This window comes from Aptenodytes patagonicus, chromosome 6 (assembly GCF_965638725.1).
Source record: "Aptenodytes patagonicus chromosome 6, bAptPat1.pri.cur, whole genome shotgun sequence".
Taxonomy (NCBI): domain Eukaryota; kingdom Metazoa; phylum Chordata; class Aves; order Sphenisciformes; family Spheniscidae; genus Aptenodytes; species Aptenodytes patagonicus.
In genome coordinates, this window is record NC_134954.1 from 54,866,581 (window position 1) to 54,880,202 (window position 13,622).

A 13,622-nucleotide genomic window follows, 5' to 3' on the forward strand; every position below is an offset into this window, starting at 1 on the left:
TTATTTATAATGTAATGGATACTAAAACCAAGGACCACTACTGTATATAAAAACATAAAGTTACTGTAGTAAAAGATGTGAAAATTATTTCTCATACAGTAATTTACTTTGCAATGTAATGTGCGTTGTTTACCTCAAGCCAAATGGAGCTAGGGTGTTTTTTACTTGTAACTGTAAAGCACTTTCTTTTGTGTTTAAGATATCAAGTGCACGAACACAAAGCTAGCATTTTATTTCAAGATTAATAACGGAAACTTGTCTCGGACAGGAATAAGTTTCTTTTAGCAATTTGAAAATTATGACCAGAGAGAAAGCTACTAAAATCTATTAAAATAATACTATAATGAATGTAAAGCTTTCTAGTGGACTTTGTGAAAGTTGTGAGAGTACAGCAAATGTTTTTGTTTGAATGCTTTTGAAAGTGAAGTACAACTATACTTATCTTTATACATTTTTTTTTTTAGAAGTATTGCAAGTATCACTTGATATCTTCATGCTTGTATCTGTGGTTACTATGTAATATGCCTTATGTATTACATCATATAACATTTTTGTATGTGAAAAAACAAGGCAGGCTCTTTATTTTTTAAGCTATTTGTACAGCAAATAACTAGAATTACAATGTTCTAATTATTTGTATATTTAGATAACTATGCAACCCTCTCGCGATTAATTGATCTGTTAAGAAGAGCTGGGAAGCTAGAAGAAGTCCCAAGATTTCTTTTAATGGCTGAAAAACATTCTTCCAGAACAAAGCTTGAACCAGGCTTTCACTACTGCAAAGGACTGTATCTTTGGTACTTGCAAATATAATAAGATAAGGTTTATTTGATTATGTAGTACATAGTTAAATTAACTTTCTTCTCATCCATTATCATTCAAAGGTGCTACTGACAGTGTGATAAGTAATACAGCACTACTTATTACTTCAGGTGCTAGGATTTTAGGAGAGGTCTCCTTTTCTCTTCTGAAATACTTTCCAATGAGCTTCTCTTGAAAATGAAGCTATTTTATCTGTCTCACGTACATCTTCCATATTTCCTGCTTGTTAAAAGGGATATTCTTGCTGGTTCAATAATGTAATATTACTTATTTTCAAATTTTAGAATTTATCAGGCTGCTTTTAGTCTGCAAAAACAAGTTCCTCACAATAGTATGTGTGCTGTTCAAACCTTGCCTTATCAATGTGTGCAAGTGTGTCATCTGTCTTTTTAAAATCCTTGGGTTTCTTCTTGGGATTTGGATGGGATTTGGAACAACGAATTTTACTTACCCAGCTTTAAATATTTTAATTATTCGTCTAGGTATACAGGTGAACCAAATGATGCACTCCGGCATTTTAATAAAGCTCGAAAGGACAGTGACTGGGGACAGAATGCAGTCTACAACATGATTGAAATTTGTTTGAACCCAGATAATGAAACTGTGGGTGGTGAAGTCTTTGAAAATCTGGATGCTGACATAGGGTAAGTGAATGAAATAAATATTACTTGGGTTCTTCTGTCATCCCCTTCCTCTGCCACTCCTTAATAATTTGCCTTAATTTAAATTGCTAGAACTTTAAGCTCATCTAATGCTTTGAATGTTGTACTTACTATATTGTGAGAGACAATCCTAGACTGTAATAAGTCAGTCTCAAGCAGAAAATATAGAAGATTTTATCTAGAATCCTGGTCACTTGCAGTGTTAAAAACAGCTTGTTAGGTTGGAACTGCTGCTGTTACAGAAAAGAATCAATGTAGAATGCCTATATAGCAGAGCCATCTTGTACAAAACGGCATGTCTTTAGCATGGAATCAGTACTAACTCGTAATTAATTTTGTGTATATTAAAAAAAAGAGCTTTTACAAACACTTTCTTTCTGATAACAGTAATTCAACAGAGAAGCAGGAGTCTGTGCAGTTGGCTGTAAGAACAGCAGAAAATCTTCTGAAGGAACTCAAGCCTCAGACCGTTCAGGGTCACATTCAACTGCGAATCATGGAAAATTATTGTCTCATGGCAACCAAACAAAAATCAAGTGTTGAACGAGCACTGAACACTTTCACTGAAATAGTAGTGGCTGAGGTTAGTAACCTGTCTCACTTCCTCAGTCTTCTCTTTCACACTTACTACATTTTTTTAACTAGTCTCGCAGTTTACATTCAGGAATAGTGGCATGTGTTAGTGCTATTATTTCTAAGGATTTTTTTTTCCTGTTAAAGAATATTTTATATAAAAAATTTGAAAAAAAAAAACAAACCCTATGCTGAAATAACAACAACTTTTAGATGTTTTCAACTGGATTGCAAATGTGTCACTCAACTATATGCTAGTATTGCCAGTTACTGAAATGTGAATATGATATTTTTTGAGTTGCAGGGTTTGCTTTTTAATTCCCAGTCTTGCCAGCAGAGTATCTGATGATATAAGTCTATAAAGTACCTTTTTATTCTGTAAGCAAAAACAGTTAAATATAAGCTGCCTTCATGTACTTCATGGCAATTGGACAGAATTTAGATTCCAGGGCAAGATTATCCATCTCCTTACAATTCATCCTTATGATGGAAATCTTCATTATTTTATAGCTACTTGTAGTCATTAGCTTTAGGATTAATAATGGATTCTCTTGTTACCAGAACCTTTCAACAGATTTTATTTAATAACGTGTAGATGCATTTAGTCGCATCAGAATGCCAAGAAATACTTAAGTTACTACTACCCATTGACTGTGTGCTATACTGCTCCTTGGCTGAGCTGAGTATACTGATGCTTTTCTTATGTGTAAGTCAGTTCTGAGAATCACAAACAAGGTGTCCCTCTGCCTCCAGTACTGGCTTCCCAGTCCTGCTCAGAACTGATCTGAGGTCCTGTGAATATTGAATGTTTTTCACATGGTGACACAGTTCCAGCAGAAAGAATGCTCCAGTCTATTTAGTCTTCTCTCCAGGGTCGCATAAAATATACAGTTTTAATCTCTTCAGACTAAGAGAGAACTGAGTCGATTCCCTCTTTGGGTAACTTCTAGGTAAGTGCTCTTGCCTTGGCTATTCTAAGAAAAAGTGGTCACCTCTCTTCTCCTGAGCTCCAGTTTGAGAGACTGTAATGTGACAGAAGGTTAAAGTGCCTGAGGTTATTGATCCATGCTAGGTGTGACTATTGAGGGAGAGGGGGGATGAGCTGATCATTACGTGGAAGAGGGGCTTTTGGTGGGGGCATTTTTTTTTTTAACCCACTATGGCAAGCCTATTTACAGCACAACCCTGCAACGAGGTGTAGAGGCAGAATACCAATAGTAAGCCAGGAACACTGAGAGAGAGAAAGAAGCTTTTAAGTTAGTTGCTGATAGAACTACTCTCTGCATTTAAGAAGCAGTTTTGGGGTATGAACCCCATTCTCGCCTATACCCTGTGCTAATAAAGGCAGGATTTTAAAAATCACAATTGCTCCTGCACGTCTTACTGCTTGCTTGAGACTCTTGCATAAAATGGTGGCTTTTAAGAATCCTGTTTGTAGCTTTTGGATACAGGCAGTTTAGACTTACATTTTTAGGAGCTGTAAACCTAATAATAGGAATCGGTGTCACTGTTATTGCCATTTGACAGGCACTTCTAAAAGTACAAAACACCACTTGTATTGCAACTTCAAGTGAGTTCAGTTTCTGTCTGAAGTATTTATTTGTGTGTCAAAAGGACAGATCTTAGTGGTATCAGAATGTTTCTTGTTGAGGTGAAATACCTGCAGATGCTTTCAACGTTTCCTGAGCCTGAAGAAGATTGTTTTGAGCCCAGATTTATATTATCCTCTTAATTATTTAACATGGTGTTTATCATGATTAGTCTTACAGAAATGATCATATCACTGGATGGAAAACATGTTTGTAAGATTGGATGTTCTATTTTTATTTCCTGAGATTTAGCTTTTGGTTTAGTTTTCAGATACCTGATGAAAGTCTTATTGGGGGGAAAAAAAAAAAGTTAAAAGCAAAATAAAAAAGCACCAAGCAGTCACTATGCTTTTTACTGCAGAAGGATCATATACCAGCACTTTTGGGAATGGCCACAGCCTACATGATCTTGAAACAGACTCCACGAGCCAGAAATCAGTTAAAACGGATTTCAAAAATGAGCTGGAATCCCATTGATGCAGAGGAGTTTGAAAAGAGTTGGCTTCTGCTTGCAGATATATATATTCAATCTGCAAAATATGATATGGCGGGAGAATTATTAAAACGATGCCTTCGTCATAACAGGGTAAGTGTCTGTACATTAAAAGTAACCTTAGTAACCTTATATTTTAATTCATCTAAATGTTTAGTTTTCCTCTGAAACATGATTTTGAAATGTGTTTCTTTTTCCAATTGCCTGGTATTTCAGTTATTAAGGAGAAGTAGACCGAAACAAGCCAGGAAAACAGCAGCTTTACACTGGAGGGTAGTAAACAAACCTTTGAATGTGCTGCTTAGTCATTTTTATTCGTATTCTATAATAAGTTACGCAAGTTTTAGCTGTGGTGACACTAGAAGCTTGAGGTGTTTATGGAATGTCAGAGATGCATTTTACTGAGTCTTGCAAACCTGAAGAAGATGTAGCCATATAAATTTTGGAGACTTGCTCCATTTATTAAGAGATGAGCAGCCTCACGCTCACAAGCCCTGGTCCTCATGGAGGACTCCAACCACCCCAACATCTGTTGGAAGGCCAACACGGCGGGGCATAAGCAATCCGAGAGGTTCCTGGAGTGCATCAATGATAACTTCCTTCTCCAAGTGGTAGAGGAGCCAACGAGGAGAGGTGCTATGCTGGAGCTTGTTCTCACCAACAAGGAGGGGCTGGTGGGGAATGTGAAGCTCAAGGGCAGCCTGGGCTGCAGTGACCACAAAATGGCGGAGTTCAAGATCCTTAGGGCACCGAGGAGGACGCACAGCAAGCTCACTACCCTGGACTTCAGGAGAGCAGACTTTGGCCTCTTCAGGGATCTGCTTGGTAGAATGCCATGGGACAAAGCCCTGGAGAGAAGAGGGCCCCAAGGAAGCTGGGTAATATTCAAGGATCACCTCCTCCAAGCTCAGGAGCGATGCATCCCAACAAAGAGGAGGTCAGGCAAAAACACTAGGAGGCCTGCATGGATGAACAAGGAGCTCCTGGGCAAACTCAAACACGAAAAGGAAGCCTACAGAGGGTGGAAGCAAGGACAGCCTGGGAAGAATACAGAGAAATTGTCCGAGCAGCCAGGGACCAGGTTAGGAAAGCTAAAGCCCTGATAGAATTAAATCTGGCGCAGGGACGTCAAGGGCAACAGGAAAAGCTTCTATCAGGGAACTGTCAGGGATAAAAGGAAGACTAGGGAAAATGTGGTCCCTCTCCAGAACAAAACGGGAGACCTGGTTACCTGGGATACAGAGAAGGCTGAGGTACTCAACGACTTTTTTGCCTCGGTCTTCACTCGCAAGTGCTTGAGCCTCACCGCCCAAGCCGCAGAAGGCAAAGGTGGGGACTGGGAGAATGAAGAGCCGCCCGCTGTAGGAGAATATCAGGTTCGAGACCATCTAAGGCACCTGAAGGTACACAAGTCCATGGGACCCAATGAGATCCATCGTGGGTCCTGAAGGAACTGGTGGATGAAGTTGCTAAGCCACTATCCATCGTATTTGAGAAGTCGTGGCAGTCCGGTGAAGTTCCCACTGACTGGAAAAGGGGATACGTAACCCCCATTTTTAAAAAGGGAAAAAAGGAAGACCTGGGGAACTACAGGCCAGTCAGTCTCATGTCTGTGCCTGGGAATATCATGGAGCGGATCTTCCTGGAAGCTATACTAAGGCATGTGCAGGACAGGGCGGTGATTTGAGACAGCCAGCATGGCTTCACCAAGGGCAAGTCCTGCCTGACTAACCTAGTGGCCTTCTATGATGGAGTGACTACATCAGTGGACACAGGAAGGGCTACAGATGCCATCTAGCTGGACCTCTATAAGGCCTTTGACATGGTCCCCCACAACATCCTTCTCTCTAAACTGGAGAGGTATGGATTTGATGGGTGGCCTGTCCGGTGAGTGAGGAATTGCTTAGGTCAGAGGGTAGTGGTCAACGGCTCAATGTCCAGATGGAGGTTGGTGACGAGTGGCATCCCACAGGGGTCTGTATTGGGACCGGTACTGTTTAAATTAATCTTCATCAGTGACATAGACAGTGGGATCGAGTGCACCCTCAGCAAGTTTGCAGATGACACCAAGCTGAGTGGTGCGGTTGACACGCCAGAGGGATGGGATGCCATCCAGAGGGACCTGGGCAAGCTCAAGAAGTGGGCCTGTGTGAACCTCATGAGATTCAACAAGGCCAAGTGCAGGGTCCTGCACCTGGGTCAGGGCAACCCCCCATATCAATACAGGCTGGGGGATGAAGGGGTTGAGAGCAGCCCTGCCCCGAGAAGGCCTTTGGGGTACTGGTGGATGAAAAGCTGGACATAAGCCAGCAATGTGCGCTCGCAGCCCAGGAGGCCAATCGTATCCTGGGCTGCATCAAAAGAAGCGTGGCCAGCAGGTGGAAGGAGGTGATTCTGCCCCTCTACTCTGCTCTGGTGAGACCCCACCTGGAGTACTGCGTCCAGCTCTGGACCCCTCAGCATAAGAAAGACATGGACCTGTTGGAGTGGGTCCAGAGGAGGGTCACAAAAATGATCAGGGGGATGGAACGCCTCTCCTGTGAAGAATAGGCTGAACAACCCCAACTCTCTCAGCCTAAGAGAAGGCTTCGGGGAGACCTTCTTGCAGCCTATCAGTACTTAAAGGGGGCTTATAAAAAAGATGGCGGCAAACAACTTAGCAGGGCCTGTTGCGACAGGACAAGGGGGAATGGCTTTAAACTAAAGGGAAGAAATTTTTTATGCTAAGGGTGGTGAAACACTGGCACAGGTTGCCCAGAGAGGTGGTGGATGCCCCATCCCTGGAAACATTGAAAGTCAGGTTGGACGGGGCTCTGAGCAACCTGATCTAGTTGAAGATGTCCCTGCCCACGGCAGGGGGGTTGGACTAGATGACCTTTAGAGGACCCTTCCAACCCGAACTATTCTATGATTCTATGTTATCTTAATATCTTAAAACATGTTTTTAAACATTTATGCTCATAACCCTGCTACTATACAGGATTTTCTTTTTTTAATGCTAGTATTAATCCTCTGCTGTGACGATACTGTCTGGTAGATTGTCTGGGGACAAGCTGTAATATTTTTACCTCAGGGTTTCTGAGCAGGCAAACTGCCTGATACTCTGCTTTGACTATAGGAACAGGCACAGATCTTAGCTCTTGTGCTTATTTTTCATTTTGTCCCTTTTTGCTGATCACATTTTTCCATCTATATACTTCACTTTCCTTCGCATGAGGCACATCCAATAGGCTAGTCTTCCATAGATACTATGCTGCAGGTTCAGGATACTGTTTATAGTGCACAGATTTGGTTTAGAAAAGGACCCGATACTGTATATTTCTTTTTCTGAATTAATCAGTATAGAAGGTAAGGTTTATTCAGTCACATTTCTGCAACCTCCTTGAGAGGCAGACTTTTTTGAACTTGTACTCTTTTTATTTCTAAATATAAAATTAAGAGGCAGCTACAACAGTTCTTGGTGTGATGGTATTATGTACTTCTGCAGAGATGCCTCTTAAAATAGGATGTACTCAATTTCATTTTTACAGAAAATGAGTTTGAATTTAGTTAAGAAAAAATTCTGCCCTAAGGTCAGTTACACAGTTGTCCAGATGGCCCAGGGAAGTTGCAAAATCCATAGCACTGGAAGATAAACATGAGTCATCTCCCAAAACAAGACATATCTTGAAAAAGGTAGTCTGTTGAGCAGGTATATACTACAAATGACACTTTGTTGCAGAAATTTCCAAGCAGCTCTAAAAACAGCCTACATTAGCCTACTAAGTAATTTGTTTTCTTCTAAAAAGTTTGAGACCCATGAGGGATTTAGATAAACAAGCTCTGCTTGTTAGGAAGGAGGATGGCAACTAGAAGTCTGCAACTCCGGTTCCGTAACAAAACAGCACAGTAAAGATACTGACTTTTCTCCAACTTGCATGCAAAGCAGCTAAGCAGGAATTATACCATACAAATAGATGTTGAATATTTTAGATCTTAGAATATCTTGTTAATTCACAAAACAATATTTTGCATGGTATTCTCCAATTTGGAAGATTTTATTAGATTGCGAAAACATGTTGTTGTGATGAATTAGTTTTTAGGATTGTTTTTAGCAGTCAGAATCAAATGATGTGGATCTATATATACAATTTAAATAAATATGTTGAGTGAAAACTTCATAAAAGCCTAGTATCTTGTAATATGGGTTTGTTTTGGTTTTAAAAGCCTTAGGTTTGGTTAGTAAGATCCCAATGAGAAGATCATTTTTATGAAATTGGGGTTTCTTACTGATTACTCTTCTTGATTTTGAACTTTTTGTTTTGTTTATCACAAATGAGAGGGGGAGTATATTTTTATCCTCATCTTCTAGGCATTCCCATGCTGCTTTTATCCCAGCATGCTGTGATTTGAAAGCTTTTCATCAGTATATTTTGGAAGCCTAATTGGAAATAATGAAGTTAAAGATGGAATGTAATTTATATATCAGCATTTCTTTGCTCTGCCGATGTAAACAAGGTGCACGTTTTCAGACAAGCTTCATTTTTCTCTTGAAAATATTTGACCTATTGGTAGCATGATAATCTAAGCTGTTCGCAGTAAGGCCATATGGTAGTTAGTTTTGCTTATTTTCATAATTTTTTTCTGCTTTATGTACGAAATATAAGATTTCTGTATGAATTACTAATCTTTTCTAATAACTTTTATTATGGTGTTAAATTGATTTATATGTATGTGTAACATAAGCAAGGCTAGTATTTTCATCTAGTGCTTAATAGTTTTTGGAACCTGTTTTTTAGATGCTTGTAACTTGCCCCTTGGAGTTATACAAAATGAAATATTTTATGGTTGGTGTTCTCTTCAGTATATTTGTGTCTGTCTTTAGCTTTTAAGTGGAAAATTATAATGCAAAACAGTTTCCAAAAATAAGGCTATGAAAATACCTTTTTAAGAAAAAGTGAGACAAACAATATTTGTGGAAGATACAACGCTTTCCTGCTGCACTTAAAATGCAGCTGCCATAGGGTTGTTGTTAACTGAGAGAGGTATCGACAGGGTTCCTGGAGGCTCTAAATGTTTTTGAAGGAGTAGCTGCAATGTCCTCTGTGATGAACTCTGTACTTAACTCAGAGTAACTTAGGAAGTCACTGTGCAGAATTCCATATAACTGATTTGTATTACAGATGTTTTAAATCAAGACTATCTTGTCATCAAAGTTAGTACAGGTATCACTTGTACTAATTTAAGCAATTAAGCTGTCGGTATTATTATATATAAGCTTACCGAAATAAAATTTTGAATGAATATTTGTATTTTGCAGTCATGCTGCAAGGCTTACGAATACATGGGATACATAATGGAAAAGGAACAAGCATATAAGGATGCAGCAATAAATTACGAGATGGCCTGGAAATACGGAAACCAAATAAATCCAACAATAGGCATGTATATGTAACCTATACATGTGCTTTCAGGCACTACAGTACGAATGAAACAGCTACCCTTTACTGGAAAGACTGCTTTTCATTTTCCATAGAGATAGAGTATCACTGGTTTTCCTCACATAAAAACCACAGATGTTTAAAGGTGTACTTAACAGTCACTTGGAAAGCCCCCATGGCAAGAGGTAGCAGCTTTATGATACTGAAGAAGTTTCTGCTTACTGTTTTAGTACAAGGTTTGGTCTGAAACCAGTTTTAGTTTGCTCTTTCTGAACAACTTTCTCTGTAAGTACAGCGTTAATTTTTAATAATGTATTTATAGTAATGCAGTATGTACTGTCTATAGTAGAGAACCTTTTATAATACCCAATATATATCTGATGGTGGCAGATCATTGATTTAATTATTTCATTTTGATAAACAGACAAATTATCTATTTATATGGATAAGGTTTTACATACATGAGTAAGGATTTTAAAAAATTATTTAAATGTCTTTAAATACATCTGGTTTAAAAAAAATGGTTAACTGAAAACTTGGAATACTATTCAATTAACGATCCAAATTGGAACTTGAAGTCTACACTAAACTGTCACATTTTTAGACTATTTTAATGTAGGAAACCCTTTATGAAACTGATACATAGGATAAAATGCCCTTTCTTACTCAACACCTAGAGTCTGTCTCTAGGTCCCAAGGCTGGTGGCTTACACAAATTCTGTTCCAGGTTTTGAGCTATGCTTATGGCCCCTCAAAAATACATTTTTTTGCAGTCTTTAAACTGTGGTCTTTTTTTGTGCCCTAGATTATTTTAGTGTTAGGGTGAGATAGCCTTTGGCATCAACCAGAAAACCAGTGTGTTTTTAACAAGATTATAACTGTTATGCATATTACCTGCCATACATTTTTTCTTTAACTGTAACTCCTGGATGCTGCAATGGTTCATGATTTTATCTAATATGATCTGTAGATTAAAGTAGTGTTTTATTAATGGAACTAAATGTTTTGTTGTTTAACTCCTTTTATAACACAGCTAAAGATACAAAAATGCACATGCATGGATGGATTGCCAAAACTAGAAGTTACCTATGTACTGTGAGTCAAAAAATTAGGAGGGTCAAAGCAGAAGGAAGACTCGGATGTCAAAACAGAAATAAAAATGACTGATAGAAATCTGACTTAAGGTTATATGGGAAAATCTCTAGATACCTAAGTATGAGTTTGGATGCAGTGATTTTACTAGTTGTTCCTGCTCCTGTAGACTGACTCATTAATGTCTTGGCTAAAATGTTACAGTTGTTGATCAGATAAAACATATTAGAAGAAGTTTTAATAGTAAAAAGGTGTGACATATTAGAAGAAGTTTTAATAGTAAAAAGGTGTGATTTCTTGAGTTTGTAGAGAACATAGATCAAGACTTTTCTGTTGCTATTTTGAAACCCTCTAGAGGGTAGGAATTGAACAAATTACAAAATCATTTGGTGTCTAGGCAGGAGAACGCCTTAGTGAAATTAAACTGTGGAACGATCTTGCATACAAAAAGTGAGAGTACGATATTGAAGGTACTATGTGCACATTGTTTTCTAGTTTTGCATTTGGTGTTGTGAGAATTGTCATGCATTAAAACTAAAAAGGTTAAAGCAGCACAAACTGCATCTGGCAAGTAAAACTGTATAAACTGGTATCAGATCCCTCGTACACATTTGCTAGTGAGGATAAGTTAATAAATGAAAGACTTCAAGTTTTGGATATTACATGCTTATAACCTTTTTTTCCTCAGTCCTGATCTCTGTCCAGGCTGATACACTTGAGCTATACCTTTTATGTTGAAAGTATCAGCCTGCCATGTTGCTATGCAACTTAGCTATTCCATGTGACTTTTTTTTTTATCAGTGGTCTGCTGACAGTGAAGCAAAATAGCATTTTAATTCCCTAGTTTGTTATTGCTGTCCTGATTTTTTTTTCCTTCTTTTGTCCTTAATAATAGAATTGCCTTTACAGAAGGACAGTGTATTGTAGGTCATAGTGAGAAACTCTGTGGGGTACCATAGTCATTGAAAGAGGACAGCCATTATGTATTCTCTGTAGTAACACATGCTCTCCAGCATAATGTCTCCTTTTGATTCAAACATAACTATCAGTGTGTAAAGGACTTTTATTTACTACTTGAAGTGACTTTCAGTAGAAATTTTGATCTCTACAGGCTTAGATGAGAGAATACTAGAAAACAAACATACTAACTTTAGAAACATACGGTGACCAAAATGAAGTGAATTTGAATGTGATATTTTCATTATTCAATACAGAAACTGAAATTGTTGCCTTTTTTCACCCTTTTTACTTACAGGATACAAGCTGGCTTTCAATTACCTGAAAGGAAAGAGATATGTTGATGCAATCGATGTCTGTCATAAGGTAGAATTTGTATATGTACTTAATATTCTGTTTACTGTAGCAACATTTGTCTACATAATGATCCTTTTTTTTGTAGAGTTTAAATTTCTAAAATATACAGCTTAATGTCAGAAAGACGCCCTATTTAATAAGTTTGATTAAATTAAATATCCTCTACATAATCTGCTTTATCCTGAGCTCCCTGACCACCAGGTAAATGAGAGATAATGTGGCTGGCTATCATATGTGAAAGCATATTCAAATGGCAGCACCTTCTTTTGGCCCTGTAGTTGCAACTTGGTAAATCCATACCAAGATGTATAGCTGAAGAAGTTAATTGAAGATTAATATCAGAAGACACTGTTAGAAAGTAACTTCCAGTATTATCTTTGTATGGTCCAAACATAAATAGAGCAGATGCAGAGTAAGAGGAAGGGCTACTGTTACAGAAGCAGAGTGAACATTATGAATTAATAATTACTAGTATTAATAATGAAATAAATTATATTTGCTCTTTTGGGGGGAAATAAAGATAACTAGAAAGGACAAATTGAATGGAAGGATAAGGAAGAGGAGGGAATTGAAGGGCAAGAAGATGAAGTGGGTAGAGTATAGTAAGAAAGAGCCTGAGGGAGTGAAAACATAAGAGCAGTTTATCATTGCAGAGAAAGTATACTTAAAATCTTGGAAACGTCTCCAGAGGTCACTGTTCTGAATGCATGCATTTCAAGCCACCCAGAGGCTTTAGCCCTTGACCCCTGTGTCTTTCACACCAAGGCGATAGGGCAGCATGAAAGGGAAGCAAGGTGTCTTTTGAAGCTGTTCTTGACCTCCATACGTGGTAGTCTCTAGCCACAGTTAAGTATTTATGCATTCTTAAAACAAACTTGTCATGTTGTTATTTTAGTTTTAGAATGTGTAAGCTCAGTGATGAAGGGGATAACCAAACACAGTATTCTTTCCTTTAGACACAGAACTTTTGGGTTGTTTTGTCTTTTGACAGGTCCTTGAAGCACATCCAAACTATCCAAAGATCAGAAAGGAAATACTTGACAAGGCCCGTGCGTCGCTAAGAACGTGAAATTTTTTTTTTTGTGGCTCATGGACTTGTTTGTTTAATCTGACTTCGGAAACTATGAATGAAACACTGCAGTGACAGAGACCATATCAGCACAAAAGTATTGTGAATATGATTAACTTAATTATACTAGAGATCTGGATTATTTTCAAGAAAAATCTGCAGCCCTGAAAGAAATTGCATTTATTCTCATTCAGGAGAGAGTACTGCTTACATGTGTGCTATGTAAAGTGTCATCCAGCATCATAAAAAAGTGTCATCAGCATTATAAAAATGTTTTAAAGCATATAACTCAGTATTGTTTTGTCCATTTGAAATAGGATAGGCTGGTTTTTTAAGTGCTATCTAGTGCAGGTGCATTGTTAAGATGCTGGATTTCAGTTCATGTAAACCATTTATTCACAATTACAGTGTAATCTTTATTACTACAAGTGTATTTCTAAAGTATGTTTTTTTATTTTTACATATATTATAAGCACGCTTTTTTTAATCTTGAAAAACCAGCTATATAAACTGTTCTCAATGAAACTTACATTTTTAATGAAAACCTAATACTTAAAATTAAGATCTTATGTAAATATTCAGTAAAGG

At 37.9% G+C, this 13,622-nt stretch overlaps 1 protein-coding gene across 1 annotated transcript in view; it reads left to right on the plus strand.

The window, feature by feature from the left end:
• Positions 1-13,622, plus strand: part of TTC21B (tetratricopeptide repeat domain 21B) — a 45,798-nt gene extending 32,176 nt beyond the window's left edge. Inside the window, 7 exon segments of the mRNA XM_076342720.1 lie at positions 647-797; positions 1,305-1,466; positions 1,872-2,067; positions 4,008-4,232; positions 9,439-9,559; positions 11,907-11,974; positions 12,957-13,622. Of these exon segments, the coding sequence (XP_076198835.1) occupies positions 647-797; positions 1,305-1,466; positions 1,872-2,067; positions 4,008-4,232; positions 9,439-9,559; positions 11,907-11,974; positions 12,957-13,034 (1,001 nt within the window). The 3' untranslated portion in view covers positions 13,035-13,622.